This window comes from Rutidosis leptorrhynchoides, chromosome 1 (assembly GCF_046630445.1).
Source record: "Rutidosis leptorrhynchoides isolate AG116_Rl617_1_P2 chromosome 1, CSIRO_AGI_Rlap_v1, whole genome shotgun sequence".
NCBI classification, from domain to species: domain Eukaryota; kingdom Viridiplantae; phylum Streptophyta; class Magnoliopsida; order Asterales; family Asteraceae; genus Rutidosis; species Rutidosis leptorrhynchoides.
The window spans coordinates 135,040,576-135,057,302 of NC_092333.1; the positions used below are offsets into that span (position 1 = coordinate 135,040,576).

Below are 16,727 nucleotides of genomic sequence, written 5' to 3' on the forward strand. Positions count from 1 at the left end.
AATTACATTATTAGCCTCCAAATCATTATTTATCATTTATTTGTTGTCCTTTCTTGTCATTTTATATACATAAGCTCCAGCTACTTTACCAAACACTTATAAAACATAAGCTCTTCTAGCTTAAAAAATAAGCTTCAGCTTCCGGCTCTAGCTACAAGCTACAGCTCCAGCTACAAGCTAGTTTCATCCAAACACACTCTAAATTACTAGAAAACCCTTTAATATATTATTTTATAAATTTATATTATCTTTTTTCTTGTCATATAATAGAAATAAGCTTCCAGCTCCAGCTACTTAACCAAATACTTACAAAAAATAAGTTCCAGCTACCATTTTGGAAAATAAGCTCCAGCTTCCAGCTCCAACTACTAGGTAGTTCATCTAAATACACCATATAAAAATAAGCTTCTAAGATTCCTAGCTTATGAAGTTGTAAATTACATTTTTGACCCTTATATAATTATCTATAATATATTTTATTGTTGTTCATTGTAGTTAATTTACAACAATAAGCTTCAGCTTCAGCTACTTTTTATCAAACACTTACCAAAAAATAAGCTCCAGCTTCCAGCTTTAAAAATAAACTTGGGGTGTGTTTGGCATGAAGCTTGTTGGAGCTTATGGGAGCTTATTGGAGCTTGAGCTTATGATTTTAATAAGCTTCAAGTTATAAGCTTTGTTTGGTAGACATAAAAAGTGGAGCTTATGAAAATCATAAGCTCTTAAAAAATAAGCTACTTCTAGTAGCTTATGAAAAAAAGTAGAGCTTATGAACTGAAAAATAAGCTCCAGCTAGTTTACCAAATACTTATAAAAAATAATAAGCTTCAGCTACCAGCTTTAATCATAAGCTCCAGCTCCAGCTCCAGCTCCAGCTCTAGTCTATAAGCTCCAACTCCAGTTATAAGCTCCTGCTCTAGCTAGTTTCTGTTAGAGGATAAGTTAGTGGCCCAACTCAATTGTGGGTTTAGGTCCATTAGAGTTTCTATGTAGGTATATGTACTCTATAAATAGGGTCTTATGTTATCTATAATAGTCACGGGATTTCATTATTCTACATGGTATCAGAGCGGGTTGATTTCGAGACCTAGTCGGCCGCCTCGAGCCGCTGCTCTATACCGCCCGTCAAACAACCCTAATCTATCCTACCACTCACAACCGGCATAGTATCTTTCTAGTTGCTGTCTCTATTAAATTACCCACCTTCAATCTAGAAAAAGAAAAAAAGACAAACATCACCGTAAATTGCTTTGCTTCATATCAGAATTGCATGCGGTGGTTGTATTACTCTTCCTGAAATCAACTAAAAGAAAAAAAAATACATCGAAAAAAGAGGTAGGCTCTATCTAATTACCTCCACAAACATTCGGTGTCATGTACATGTTAAAATATTTAACTTTCTATTTTCTTTTCTAATTTCCTTTCGAAATTCTGTGTGTCTGTAACATCCGAAAACCACATCAACACCTATCTACCTAATATCTTTTACTCTTTTACTTAATGTTATCCTTCAAATCTTTTATTTCTTAAATTCATTTTGTCATCAAATATAAGTTTATTTGCAATATTCTTTTTTTTTTTCTTCACTACTACAAAAAAAGAGTTTCCAAACCGGTTTTTTAGGCTTTCCAAACCGGTTTTAAAACATGTTTGCAAAGGGAGGGGTTTAGAAAGTTCAGACCGGTTTTAAAACAGGTTTGCAAAGGGGGGTTTCGGAACCGGTTTAAAAAAAAAAACAGGTTTACAAAGGGAGGTTTCGGAACCGGTTTTTAAAAAAAACAGGTTTGCAAAGGGGGTTTGGGAACCTGTTTTCTAACAAAACCGGTTTGTAATGTTTTTTTTTTTTTTTTTTTTTTTGCCATTTTATTAATAATAGTATATTTACTAAATTTATTATAACCACAATACAAACACAAAATACAAATAAACTTGCTATATATTCATAATTTAGGCCACAACCTAGTACAAAATAAATACTCATATTAATAAACATATATACATCAAACAATGTTAAACTTGTTTTATTTAAACGTCAACAACTGATATGTTCAATAAGTAGATGACTATTCATATCTTGTAATCTTTATGTCTTCATAATCTTTAATCTTCATACCATTATCCTTGTACTCTTTAACCTTTAAAATCTTCATATCGTCCAAATCTTCAATCTTTGACCTTCGTTGACTTGCACAATACAGACATAGTAGCATGCAAAAACTAAAGAGAGCAGCAACAACAATAGTAGGTAATTTTGTGGCAATGTATAGATTTGACACAAAAAAGTCAAACAAGCAGAAAAATACACCATCATCACAGATGTGCAAGCTTTGGCTTAATTTAACATACAAATGAATTAATTTAAGAAACTAATTGGCTTAATGGTGAAAAAAAAATGTAAGTTTTACACACCTGTTTCATAGGTAAAGATTGTTCTCCCAACGAAGCACATAGATGTGCAAGCTTTGATGCTGAGTCAACAACAGCTAAGCGAAGTTGAGATCTAAAACGACTCGCTTGATCCACTTTTTTTCGATATGCCTCTAAACACTCTTGTTCCAAATCAAAAAGCATCATATCTCTGTTTTTTTCAGGCTCCCCTACTTCATTCCATATTTTCTAGTTCCACACAAAAACATAAAGATGCTTTCAGTTTCTAAGGAAATTAATAAAGGTTTATGAAATAGTGTAAGAGATATAGACAGAGCAAACGTATGTGAATATGTAATACCTTGATAGAACATGAAAGAGATATGTTGCCAACACATATTCTATTAGCCTGAATTAGTCAACTAATGGAATCATCCACATATACATATTTGAATAATAAATAGCTTGTATATATGAAAATCAACAAACTACTTACCTTTCAATATCATCAAGAACTATAATGCTAAGTGTTGACTTGTAAGCATCCTCAAATACCTAAAAAGAAAAAAAGTTCTTGTGAGAAACAATTCATGAACCATTTGCAATATTATTGTCAAACTAGAACACACGTTTACAGAAAAAGAAACAATGATGTGAAACGGTGTAATCACCTGCAAGACAACAATGATGTGACTTTCAAGTGATTATTACAATTCAATTTCCAGTTTCTTTTTTTCTTTTTCACTTGCTCGGATATGGATTTTCAAGTGATTATTACAACATAAAGAATCATATAATAAACTGTTTAAGCCATGAACATAGGGTCTAAAAATTACCAAAGCATTAACATCATAAACTCACAATGCAATATTCCAATATCAGCTAGTATTTCCTAAACGAGAACTTTAATAGCATAAACTCATAAATAAAGCAATTAAAAGAGCTACACAACAATTAAACCCTAACATTAATTTTTACAAATTAATAAAACAAAATTACATGTTAATTGAGCAAGAATGATGTTGAAGCAAGTTTGAAATTGAGCACGAATGATGCTGAAGCAAGTGGCAGAATCAGTGGTCAGTAGTGACGATGGTGGAAGAGGTGGCGGTGGTGAGTAACGACGATGGTGGAAGAGGTGGCGGTTGTGAGTAGCGACGATGGTGGTGGTGATAATGTGAGTGGCGATGGTGGGATGAAGTGAATTAGGTTTAATTTGGAAGAGAATTGATTTTTTTTTCATCTAGTCCCGCTGCTGTACATACTCCCCCTAATATTTTTTTGGTTATTCAAACAGGTTTTAAAAAACAACCGGTTTCTATAGTGTAAAATCGGTTTTTTAAAATAACAGGTTTGCAAAGTGTACTTTTGAGACCGATTTTTTGTAAAAACCGGTTCCCCATTTCCCCGTTTCCTTTTTTTTTAAAACCGGTTTGGATTCACTTTCCAAACCAGTTTTTAGGGGGTTTCTAAAAAAACCGGTTTCGTTTGAGGGTTTGCATTCTCATTTGTGTAGTAGTGCTTGCTAAATCTTTTCTATTTATATCCATTCTCTGTATCACTCCAAGTCTCCTACATCTCATTATCTTGCTTAGTCACCTATTGCAATAATCGGCGTTGGGCTGAGCTGCCTAGCTTGACTAGGTTCCAAACCCCGAAAAAAAAAAATGAATATAGCCAAAAGTCTTATTTGCAGCGTTGATGAAGATTGTTATCGCCGACAAAGTTTCTTGCCCAAGTCCTGCTCAATCCTTAGGCAAAGCAAAAGCCACGACGTAGAAAAAAAACGCTACGGAAAAGGAGAAGCCATCAAGACATACGCAACCAAATCAGCGAATATCGGTGTATTCGGCGCAACAAATCAAGAAAAAAAATATATTATATTTTTTATTACTATTTATTTGATATTTGTGTTTCCTTTCAGTCCGAGCTTTCGTGAGTTCGCCGCTCGGACTGCGGGGAGTGTTAGACAAGAATATATGTATAGCCCAACCTAGTTGTGTAATGGGCTCGATCCATTTGATTAAATTAGGTTTAGGATTTTATGTTATGTACTCTATATATAGTCTATAGTCTATAATGTCATCAATAATAGACATGGGGTTCTAGTGTTTAATAGTTTCATCCAAACACACCCTTGAGCTACTAGTTCTAGCCATGAGCTGCAGCTCCAGCTAGTAACAACAAACACAACCTATATCATAGTTATGCATTTTTATTATTCACATTTTTTTAATAAAAGTAACGAAAATTATATAATTAAGGATTTCAATCCAAAGACGAAAAAATTGATAAATCATTAATATCAAGGATGTGAATTTATTAGAGCACTAAGAGTTGAGACACTAAACTCGATGTCTAATTTTAGTGTGTTCCAAGACACTAAAATTTAACACTGAAGACATAACAGGAAAAATAGTTCAGTGTCTAATTTATTATTAAATTATTATATAACTTATTTTTTTATACTTTTATCTATTTTTCATTTAATTTATTTATAAATTAGAAATATTTATAATTATAAATTATAAGCTATAAATATAAATAATATTTTAGTTAGAAATATTTATAATTATAAATTAGAAATATAAATTAGAAAATTTAGAGTCCAACAATTAAATGTAAGAGCCCAACTGTTTTGGTCCAGCTTAAACCTAACTAGTGGAGGAGCCCTCGCTCCGCGTCGGGACTCCATTTCGGATATAATTTGTTGTGTTTGGTTCGTAAAATTATTTCGTGTTTAACGGTTATGTCGGTTAAACCTATCCCAAGTCGTACGAAACTATAAAGGCGATTAAAAATTTAGGTGGATTTGGTGGGGAGTTTTATGGAAAATAAAGAAGTTACGATTTGGCCATTGAACTTTAACTTTAGACCCCTATGGAGTTTACATTTTTTACCCTAGGAATTTACATTTGGCGCCCTAAAGTTTATAATGGTTCTCAATGTTTAGTGTGGTGTCATTGTGGGTACAACCTTTTTGCACGACGTATAAACGATTAAAGCTTAGGGAAGAACTATTCGTAAAGCCTTTGTGTTTTAGAGATGTAGAGAATAAAATATATAATGAGTTACATAGTTAATTTATAATAAGGAAAAAAGTTAAATAATAATAAAGTGAAAATTTAAGGGGTGTTTGTGAAACTATTGAGGATACTATTCACTTGCTCTATATCATTTATTTAGATATATAGAGTAATTGATATTCTGTATCATGTCTTCTTTTTCATTCTTCATCTTTACCTGCAAAAACAAAACAAAAAAAGTTACAGCAACCATCACAAAAACAGAATATAATGAAAGAAAAAGAAGAAGAAAGTAGAAAAGAAAGAAAACCACACGGATTCAACGTCGAATGACGATGGTAGAAGAAAACTGCGGCGACAACAATTTAATGTCGGGACGGAGTCGATGGTTGCACCCTCCCCGACATCGGATTGCTAAGACGGTGAAAAAAAGGCACGACTCTTAGTGGTCTTATTACTATCTTTTACTCCGTATTTCTTAACAAATCTAAGACCACTTGTAGTGCAGCGCCATCACCTCGGATTCACCACCATCGCGCCATTGTGCGGCGTGATGGCGGCAAAAACTTGCTGGCGTGATGAGTGCATCACAGGGAAGAGATGAGCGTGAGAGATGGAGCTGGCGAATCAGTGTTTGACACATCACTTGGAGAAATCACTTGGAGAAGATGTGTACATCGTTTACTGCTTTTTTTTCTAATTTGTTTTTTAGTTTGAGATCAGAATATTTACACAATTAATCCCTAGACTATGTATTAGTTTATAAAAATAGATTGTAGTTTAGTCCATCAAGTTTTAAATTTTGTTTGTATATGATTTTATTATATATAAAATATATTTATGTATTTAAATTATCTCATATAAATTAATTAATTATTGATTATAGTAATAAAATAAAAATAAATAATACATAACTTATTTAAAGAATGAAAAATAAATTAAAAAGTGAGACCAATTTAACTCATCACACAACCATCACGCCTACCACTACAAACTCCATCACGTCATCACCTTTACCAAATCAGCACTATACCCCACAAAAACACTCATCACACCCCATCACGCCCATCACCACCAGTGGCGAGTTTACATTGTGTTCCGTGGGGTCACAGGACACCGCTAGTTTAAAAATTATCAGTGAAAATTATCCCGTAAATTGTATAGGACTCTACTAAATTTAACTGAAGGACCCCATATATTTTTCGAATTTATAGTTTTTTCTTTAAAATGTATAGGACACTACTATATTTAACTACTTGGACCCAATATATTTTTTGAACTAATAGTTTTTTGAAAGTAAACAACCATTAAAATAACATTCAAATATAAATTGGTTCTGAAAAAATTTCAGGACTCCATTGAATTTGTATTCTTAAATCGCGACTCACCACTAATAATGGTCTAAATGAATTCTTTTATAATTCCCAAATAGTTGATAACCATGTGACGTAGTTGATATGATTACGGGTACAACTATATATGCAAATATATATGTTTCATTTGGAAGATGATGCATGTTTTTTGCATGAATTCATGAACTTGCTAAAATCGTGATCATTTTTGCCAAATTTTTATCTTTGTTTTGATTTTATTCAATAAAAAATCAACACCCAACTTATTATATCTAGCTAATCATGTTTAATTTACGTTTGCTTCACTAAACCATCACCAAGATTCCTATCAAATCTAATGTGAAATGCTTAATTTAAACTAATCATGTTTAATGTGAATGACCGGCAGCCTTCCGGATGAAGTAGGGCTAGATCGCGATTAGTTGCCAAGTAACCCGAATTCGATTATGAAGAGGGAGAGGTTTTCTTCAGAATTCCCCGATCAATTGTCAAACAACCTGGGTTACATCCTTGAAGTTTCCTACCTAACGTCGATACCAATCAAACCATTAAAAAAAACATGTTTAATGTGAAATGTTAGAGGTTGGTGAAGACTGATATTGAAGAAATCTAAGTATGTACATCTACACCGTTCATAATTAAGATCAACGGCAAAGATTATGTTTCAACCAACCATGATCCACTATTCTTTCTTACCAACCCATTTCAAAATAATCAAATCAAAACCACCTTTTTCTTCACCAACCAACAATAAAAAAAAATATATCCAAAGTTTTTAAACTTAAAACTTACCTTTAAAATTTGCCATCTATAAAAACCACCTACTCTTCTTCTCTTTCTCAAACCAACCCCCTCTCTCTCTATAAAAATCTAAACTTTCTCTCTCTAAATATCTGAACTTTATCTCTTTAAAATTCATTATTCATTCATTACATTTACTAAAAATGGGGAGTAAAAACAATGCACACCAAAACGGTGAGTTTTGTGTTAATGTTGATCCACTAAATTGGGGATTGGCGGCGGAATCATTAAAAGGTAGCCACGTGGACGAAGTGAAACGTATGGTGTCCGAATTTAGAAAACCTGTCGTCAAACTCGGTGGCGAAACGTTGACCGTGTCTCAAGTTGCTGCGATCGCCGCCAGCGACACCGCCGCCGTGAAAGTTGAGTTGTCGGAAAGTGCACGTGCGGGTGTGAACGCCAGTAGTGATTGGGTTATGGAAAGTATGAATAAAGGAACTGATAGTTATGGTGTAACCACCGGATTTGGTGCCACGTCACACCGGAGAACAAAACAAGGTGGTGCTTTACAAAAGGAATTAATTAGGTAATTATATTTTTGTAATGGGTTTTGTTAGTAGTTTAATAAAAATTAAAACTTGGTGAAAAAATATTCCAAAGGTTTTAACTTTTTTTACTGTTTTATTACATATAACAGATTCTTGAACGCCGGAATATTCGGTAACGGAACGGAATCAAGTCACACGCTGCCGCATTCCGCTACAAGGGCCGCTATGTTGGTTAGAATTAACACCCTTCTTCAGGGTTATTCCGGTATTCGATTCGAAATCCTGGAAGCCATCACGAAGTTTTTAAACAGTAACGTGACGCCGTCTTTGCCGCTTCGTGGAACGATAACGGCGTCAGGCGATTTGGTACCGTTATCCTATATTGCCGGACTACTCACTGGGCGGTCTAACAGTAAAGCTGTTGGGCCCACTGGTGAAACTTTGAACGCCGAAAAGGCGTTTGAGAAAGCCGGTGTGGACGGCGGCTTTTTCGAGTTACAGCCGAAAGAAGGGTTGGCACTAGTTAATGGGACGGCCGTTGGATCGGGTATGGCTTCGATGGTTCTTTTCGAAGCGAACGTGTTAGCATTGTTGTCTGAAGTGTTGTCTGCTATTTTTGCGGAGGTTATGCAAGGAAAGCCCGAGTTTACGGATCATTTGACCCACAAGTTGAAGCATCATCCGGGTCAAATAGAGGCTGCTGCTATTATGGAATATATTTTAGATGGGAGTGATTATGTTAAGGCTAATGCAAAGGTTCATGAAATGGATCCTTTACAGAAACCTAAACAAGATCGTTACGCTCTTCGTACCTCGCCTCAATGGCTCGGCCCACAGATTGAAGTCATTCGATCCGCGACTAAAATGATCGAAAGGGAGATTAATTCTGTTAACGACAACCCGTTGATCGATGTTTCGAGAAACAAAGCGTTACACGGTGGTAACTTTCAAGGAACCCCAATTGGTGTATCAATGGACAACACTCGTTTAGCTATCGCCGCCATTGGGAAACTTATGTTCGCCCAATTCTCCGAGTTGGTAAACGATTTCTACAATAACGGGTTGCCTTCGAATTTATCGGGTGGGCGTAACCCGAGTTTGGATTACGGGTTTAAGGGAGGTGAAATTGCTATGGCTTCTTATTGTTCCGAGCTTCAATTCCTTGCTAATCCGGTTACAAACCATGTGCAAAGTGCCGAACAACATAACCAAGATGTTAACTCGTTAGGGCTTATTTCGGCTAGGAAAACAGCTGAATCGGTTGAGATCTTGAAACTCATGTCTTCGACTTACTTAGTCGCTTTATGCCAATCGATCGACTTGAGGCATTTGGAAGAAAACATGAAATCGACGGTTAAAAACGTCGTTAGCCAAGTAGCCAAAAAGGTTCTAACCACGGGCGTAAACGGCGAACTCCACCCGTCAAGATTTTGCGAAAAGGACTTGCTTCGCGTGGTTGATCGCGAATATGTGTTCGCTTACATTGACGACCCTTGTCTTGCAACATACCCATTAATGCAAAAGCTACGGGAAGTTCTCGTTAACCACGCTTTGACCAACGAGGTCAACGAGAAAGAGTTGGGAGCTTCAATCTTTCAAAAGATTGCATCATTTGAAGACGAATTAAAAACCCATTTGCCTAAAGAAGTCGAAAGTGTTAGGATTGCCTTCGAGAATGGTACATTATCGACACCTAACAGGATCAAGGCTTGTAGATCATATCCATTGTATAGGTTTGTAAGGGAAGAACTTGGTGGACTTTATTTGACCGGAGAAAAGTTAACGTCGCCGGGTGAAGAGTTTGATAAAGTGTTCACGGCGTTATGTAAAGGACAAATTATTGATCCATTGTTGGAGTGTCTTCAAGGATGGAATGGTGCACCACTTCCTATTAGTTAGACAACACATGCGAACTTTATTTTTAAGTTCATGTGTTCTGTAAGTTTGATGTCATATGTGTAAGTTAACTGTGTGTATGTATGTTTGTACTATGTTAACGTTCTTTATTTGAAGTGTAACTGTTGTTTCATAAATCGAAAGATTATTTCATTTACAGTACATTATAATCTTTATTGTTCTATATAGTGGATTGAGTAACTTATAACGCAAGATGATTGAGTACTCGTGTTGTATTGAATACTTTTATGAATCTCGAAATATGTTAGTATGATATCAAGTTATCTAAGACCATTTCTAATGGTGCCTGTGATAGTTGCTAGTTTGCTACAACTTCATGAACTTAAGAGTAGTGTTTACGACACATTTGTTGTGAAAATGTGTCATTTTTTAGTTTTGACCAGCCCCCAACCCATTTTTTGCAATATTGAGATACTTTTCATAATTGAATAAACATAGTTCTTACATTATAAAAACTGGGGTATGCTAACAGAGTACATTTAAAAGAATGTCCTGATTTCAACAATAAAATGGCAAGTTTCATGTACAAAACTATCTATGTTTTTACCAGTTTGACCCATATATATATATATATATATATATATATATATATATATATATATATATATATATATATATATATATATATATATATATATATATATATATAGGGGCAGGATCAAGAGGGAAGTAACCATTCGGGGGGAAGCGGGGGAACCAAAAACTTTTTTTTTCTTTTCATTTTTTGAAAAAACTTTGTTCACGAACATTATAGATGAGATGAAAATATGAACATTTAGTAGAGACACTTTGTGATAAATGTTTTTATTTTGGCGGGAAAACGCTCGAAGAAGTAATGTATAACAATTATCGTGTTTTTCGAGCGTATTTTGAGGTTTTAGCTATTGGGGTTTAGATATTAGGGTTTAGATATTATGGTTTATAGGGTTTAGATATTAGGGTTTAGAAATTTAGGGTTTAGGGTTTAGATTTAGGGTTTAGATTTAGGATTTATATTGAGTTTTTAACACGAACGGTTTAGAGTTTAGGGTTTGGTGTTTTGAGTTTATGGAATAAACCCAAAACACCAAACCCTAAACCCTAAACTCTAAATCGGGCTAAATTTTACTTCACAAAACATGAAAAAAAAACGTTCATATTCTTCACGAACAATATTATCTTGAATGTTATTTTTGTCGATCGTTTTCCCGCCTAAATAATAACATTCATCACGAAGTGTCTCTTCTAAATGTTCATATTTTCGTGTGATCTTGATGCCCGAAAAAAAAAATTTCAAAAAAAACGAAAAAAAAAAAAATTTTGCTTCCCCCCGCTTCCCCCCGATTGGTTACTTCCCCATTGATCCTGCCCCTATATATATATATATATATATATATATATATATATATATATATATATATATATATATATATATATATATATATATATATATATATATATTATACTCCGTATATAAATATAAATAACCTGTATCAACCTTCTTTCATAGATAAATGGGTCATGATTGCCACATGTAAAAATGAGTATCTGAATAGCAAAGATTAAAAGACATGCATACAATATGTGATTTATCTTCTTTAACTTTGTTTCGATATCCTACTTTAAATTTGTCGCTCCTGAGAAGCATAGTTAGATACCTTTCCTAGATTTAAAAACCTAGCAGGTGCATTTTACCTGCCAGCTTCCAATAATCCCAATCTTTTCTTCTCAATTGCTGCTCGCTTTTGACTATAGCTGGCAATTGGAGACCCATACTCTCAAATTTGAGTCAAATGGGTCAATTGGGTCTTGAGAAAAAATAGGTCTCGCAATGTAAATCAAAACTTAAAAAAGGTTCAATGGGTTTTTCTCCAACCTATTGGGTCCTACGCAAAACATAAAAGAACATGTCAAATGAGTATCAATTTCTAAAGCTCAATAAACAGAGATAAGTCTAATGGGTCAAATGGATCGAGCAAAACAATTTTCATCCGTCAAACATTTATGAACGCATTCATGGTTATATAAATTATTATATATATTAATATTTTCTTATATATAATAAATATTAATATTAATATTAATACTAGATAATACTAACTAAATAATATAATAAATGTAAAACGTCAAATGTAAAAGTATATGACCTGTTTGGACTTATTTGACCCATTTGACCCCATGACCTATTAGTATTACCCAACCTTACCCAACCTGACCCATTTAAAATTTTTATTCGTTTGACCCATGACCCATATTAACCCAAAACCGTTTTGACCCGTTATCCAAACCGACCCATGACCCGTTTTTCAGGTATATTTTTGACTTACAGCAGCAGAAACACGCTCCTTAGAACTAATCTTGAGAACAATTCTTCTTATAAGAGATTTTTGACATTTCACTTCATATCACAACCTTCCAGGTAATATTCGTAGGCCTGAATAAAATAAAAAAGACAGAAAAATAAAATGAATAGAATATTGAGTAGATGGAATTGAGGGTATCCGCAATATAGTCTGATAGAAGTGAGGATGCCTAATAGCTGCGGTAATCTGAACCTAGGTGACAAAAACGGTATTTGATTTTATAGTGAATTTTACTGCATTTTCACCAACATGTTATAAGTTGTTATTAAGCATGCCCCGAGACAGAAGCATGAAGCAGTCACACTGCGAGGATACATGTGAAGCATATCATTAGTAATTGTTCTCTAGCCTGTTGAGTTTATCAATGTGATTAGAAAAAAAAAAAAAAAAAAGTTAATCAAACTTGATGATATTGCCAATTTTCCATAAAAATGAATGAACTTTAGGTAGAAAAGCACAAATACAATCACCTCAAGCAGTGTAACAAAAAACAAAAAAACAAAAGACGCGCTCCAAATCCTTGGGCTAGCTTTAATTAGTTCAGTTTGAATCTTTCTCAGGACCCAATTATAAAATTTTAATCCAAATCTGATTGGGCCTTCTGTCAATGATTCTTGTGCCATTGAGAACTTTGAAAATCCACGCAGTTCTAAAGCCGAGTCTATCCAATAATTGTGAGTTGGAATTCTTAATAAATAAATTTAATATTGAAACCACGATAAAATTCAAAGAACCAAGCTTAATTTTGGATCACGTTTCTATTGTGTTGGATCGGTTTAGAACAATTGAGTTTGTTTTAAAGTTTTTTCGGGTTGTTAGGGGAGGCTCGTTTATAGATAGTTTTTGTTTTAGATGGTAGCTTTCTAGGCGCGAGTTTCTGTTCCCCCGTTTCTTTTGTAATCTTTGTTGAGTGCGTTTTCTCTGGAGAACGACCTTGTTTCTATATGAGTTTTAGTTTTTTTTCGCAAATAAATTTTTTTTTTTCATAAAAAAAAACTTGGACAGATATGAAGTAACCTGAAGGTCTTCAATGTTAGCCACAAACAGAGCAAAACTAAACCAAATGTCATCACTAACAAAGTGAACAGGCTTCAAGCAGCTAAAGATAAACAAGTTACAAAATCACCATTCACACCAACGGATTGTGAAAAAAAAGGTACTCGGTAAATATCTTTGCGCCAAACAATCACAACCTTTAGATTTGAATTATCGGATGAAATACCTTACAACGTTAAATTAGGGGTAAATTTTTCTACAAGAATATCAGCTTTTAGAGTGCCAACTTTTCTTTTGAGAGATTGTTGTTCCACGATACTGAATAAAAATCATGAGTTCGAAATCATGTTTCATACGTTAAACCACAAAAAAAAAAAAAAAAAAAAAAAAAAAAAAAAAAAAAAAATTCAATCGAAAGATGAGGAAAACCAAGTCTACAAAAGAACCGACTACACAAGCCAATGTATGTTAGCAGAAGTAACTCATTACTTACATATAGATGTGCGCTTATGTCCCCACTCAATTCCATGGAAGTCGAAAGCTGCTAAATCTGGAGTAGCCGAGTAGGGGTAGATTGGTGTCATAGTGATACCCTTAACAAAAATAAATTTAAATTCAGTAATTTAAAACATCAACATAAATAAATGGAAGATGATAGAAAAAGAAAACTTACTAATGGAATTCACCATCCATATATAGATGCTTCAAGCTGAACGAAAGTCACAAATAGCATGAAAAAAGGTTGATCCTTCAACAGATTTCACACACCATTTATTCCGGGTGCCTTCTCTGTTACCTTGTTCTAAGAAAATTTATATCTTTATACTCGTATCATAACTTCTGTTAGAGAAATGAAACACTCTGACGGTATAAATAAATATAATAATAATAAGGTTAGGAATTTAGTAAGCTCCAACAAGACAAGTGATTTAAACCAATCACTCACACACGAACGATAAACAAATAATAAAGCATAAAGCGATAAATAAAGATAAACGACGTGGAATTTAACGTGATTATATCCCAACTCCAAAACGCTGAAAAAGGTTTACTCCACAGGCGCAAACCAGATATTTTTTCTTATAATTTTCGTGCACATTGTTATGGGTTACCTAGGGGTGTATTTATAGGGGAAAACAAACAAAGAAATAGCTTAAACAGCAAGCTAACATATTCTAGAAAATTCTGGCCGCCTAGACATTTATTCGCGATCGCGAGCTTCATGCCCTCACAAGATTCACGATCGCGAGATCTTCGTGACAGCTTCTTGGAACTTTCTTATCGAATACTTGCTCCACAAGTTGCCTTAACCTCCAAGCTACCCATTCCAGAATCTTGCCTCTGATTTCCTTTCCTTTTGTTTAAAGATCTTCATATCTCAACAAATAATTGGTAAAACATAAAAAGAAAACCTCAAACATAGGAATTATCAAATAAAATTATACTTACATCAGTCATTTCATCGAACACCTTTCAAGCACTCACATAATCACAATGCCCTTCCTAATAACTAAAGAATTTGAATTATTATGAAATATATGAATGAAGATTGACATAAAATAAGATGCTTATGATAATCAATTAGAAGATGGTATTTACATCAACGAAGATGGTATTTACATCAACGGTGATCTGAAACCAAAATTGCCAAAAATTATATTCAATTTCTTAATCAACAATTACTTCAAATTCAACAGCACACAAAACCATAAAAAAAACCTTACCCAATTCGAATACAACCATCTTCACAATCAAAATATCCTTTCCAATTCTTCTAATCGCTATCTTGAGATGAATTATTGTCCAATTCACTTGAAGTGCATAAACTTCAGCCATGATACCTGTAATCAAAATAACAAAGTAGATGAAAGAGAAAGGCCAAATCAAAAAAGGAAGATTCAAGACCACATTTGATTCTTGATTTCGGAATCGTTACCAGTTTTGTAAAGGGAAAATTGTTTTAAAGTGCATTGAAATTTTGCCAGATTCTATGCATTTAACTTTTAAATCTCATGTTGTATGCATTCAACTATTTAAAATTGTTCTATCGTATGTACTTCACCTGTTATAACAGGTAAACTTTCAGGTCACATCAATTTCAAAATAGCATTATTGGTCCCTCATATTTATCAAATATTGCATTGTTTATTTTTTTCTAGACAAAATTACATCATTGATCCCACACATATATTTTTTTCTTTCATCTTCATCTTCCAAAAATTATAAACTTAAATTTCATCATCATCGTTATTCACTTTCATCATCAATAATTCAAACACAGATCTATTGAAGGCATTAAATTTATTGAAGCTATGAACCTAAATCACTTTATCACTGTTATTCACTTTCATCATCGTTATTCACTTTCAGCTCTGAATTAGCCACAAGATGAAACTATTGAAGCTATTAACTTCTAAAAATATCTCCACCAGATGTATCAATTAGCCACCGGATGGAACAGATGAGTTAGCCACCGCCACCACCACCACCACCACCAGATCTATCAATTAACTACTGGTGCGTTCGCTCTCAATTCATCTAAACAAAAGGTTCATTTGGATCCGTTTTTTTAAATTCGATTTTAAGGGTTTTCGTTTTTGTAGAAATTAGGGTTTATGGGAGGAAGAAGATGGTTTTCACCTTGAATCACCGCCGACGGAGATGTGAGGAGGCGGCGGTAGTGATTCAGTGCTTTATGCTGAAACCCAGATCCATGATAAGTATAATTTTGGACTATTAAGGTTCATCAGAGGTGGATTTATATATGCAATTCATCATAATTATGTCTTGATTATGTGTTATCTTTTATGCTTCTTTTTTTTTTCATACGACACATAACTGTCAATTTCAGTATTATTGTTGAATTTCTATAGTTTATTATTAAGTGAAAGAATAGAGTAGTGGTAGGGTGAAGAAGTAGTAGTACGTAGGGTGAAGAAATTGATATATTTTGATGTGCTGTTGTGTTGATTTTTTTGCATCACAATTATGTTTGTGATTTGGTTTATGTTTAGATTAATATGATTTGGTTTATGTTTCTTATATATGTAAACTGCATATACAAATTCGTATGTAAACTGCATATAAAATTTTTTGACATTTTTTTAGTGTTTTTGTTCTTTTACCTCAAGACTCATCGAGTCATCGAGGGTTGTTTTAGGGAAGATGAAGAAACTATGTTTTGTATTCTTTCTTTTTGTCAATGTATAGATGAAAGTTAAGTTATAACGAAAAAATTTTAACGGACGTTAAGTCATGGGACTAACCATGAACTTTTTTTTTACATTTTAACCTCATACGTAGTTTACAAGTTACATGTGATGCATATAATAGAACAATTTAAATAGTTGAGTGCAAACAATAGGAGATCTGAAAAGTTAGATGCATACAATAGGAATTTAGTGAAAGTTCAATGTATTTTCAAACAATTTTTCCTTT

General features: G+C 33.6%; 1 protein-coding gene and 1 long non-coding RNA gene across 3 annotated transcripts; one reads left to right on the forward strand and one right to left on the reverse strand.

Annotated features, from left to right (window-relative positions):
* Positions 1 to 1,937: 1,937 nt before the first annotated feature.
* LOC139865451 (uncharacterized) lies at positions 1,938 to 3,624 on the reverse strand. Of its 2 annotated transcripts, XR_011764980.1 has the most exons (5): positions 3,367 to 3,624; positions 2,864 to 2,922; positions 2,729 to 2,776; positions 2,410 to 2,616; positions 1,938 to 2,184 (listed from the first exon to the last, which is right to left on the reverse strand). It is a non-coding gene; the product is annotated as an uncharacterized lncRNA (long non-coding RNA). The 2 variants fall into 2 exon arrangements; XR_011764974.1 differs by having other exon boundaries at positions 1,938 to 2,616.
* Positions 3,625 to 7,609: 3,985 nt separating this feature from the next.
* Positions 7,610 to 10,068, forward strand: LOC139865467 (phenylalanine ammonia-lyase-like). Its single transcript, XM_071853632.1, has 2 exons — positions 7,610 to 8,072; positions 8,184 to 10,068. Exons 1-2 carry the CDS (start codon positions 7,690 to 7,692, stop codon positions 9,931 to 9,933), a joined length of 2,133 nt encoding a protein of 710 aa, XP_071709733.1. The 5' UTR covers positions 7,610 to 7,689; the 3' UTR covers positions 9,934 to 10,068.
* The last annotated feature ends 6,659 nt before the right edge of the window (positions 10,069 to 16,727 follow it).

Coding starts and splice junctions, on each gene's coding strand:
- LOC139865467 (XM_071853632.1), top strand. CDS start 7,690: ATGGGGAGTAAAAACAATGCACACCAAAACGGTGAGTTTTGTGTTAAT. Junction 8,073..8,183: donor TTACAAAAGGAATTAATTAG/GTAATTATATTT, acceptor TACATATAACAG/ATTCTTGAACGCCGGAATAT.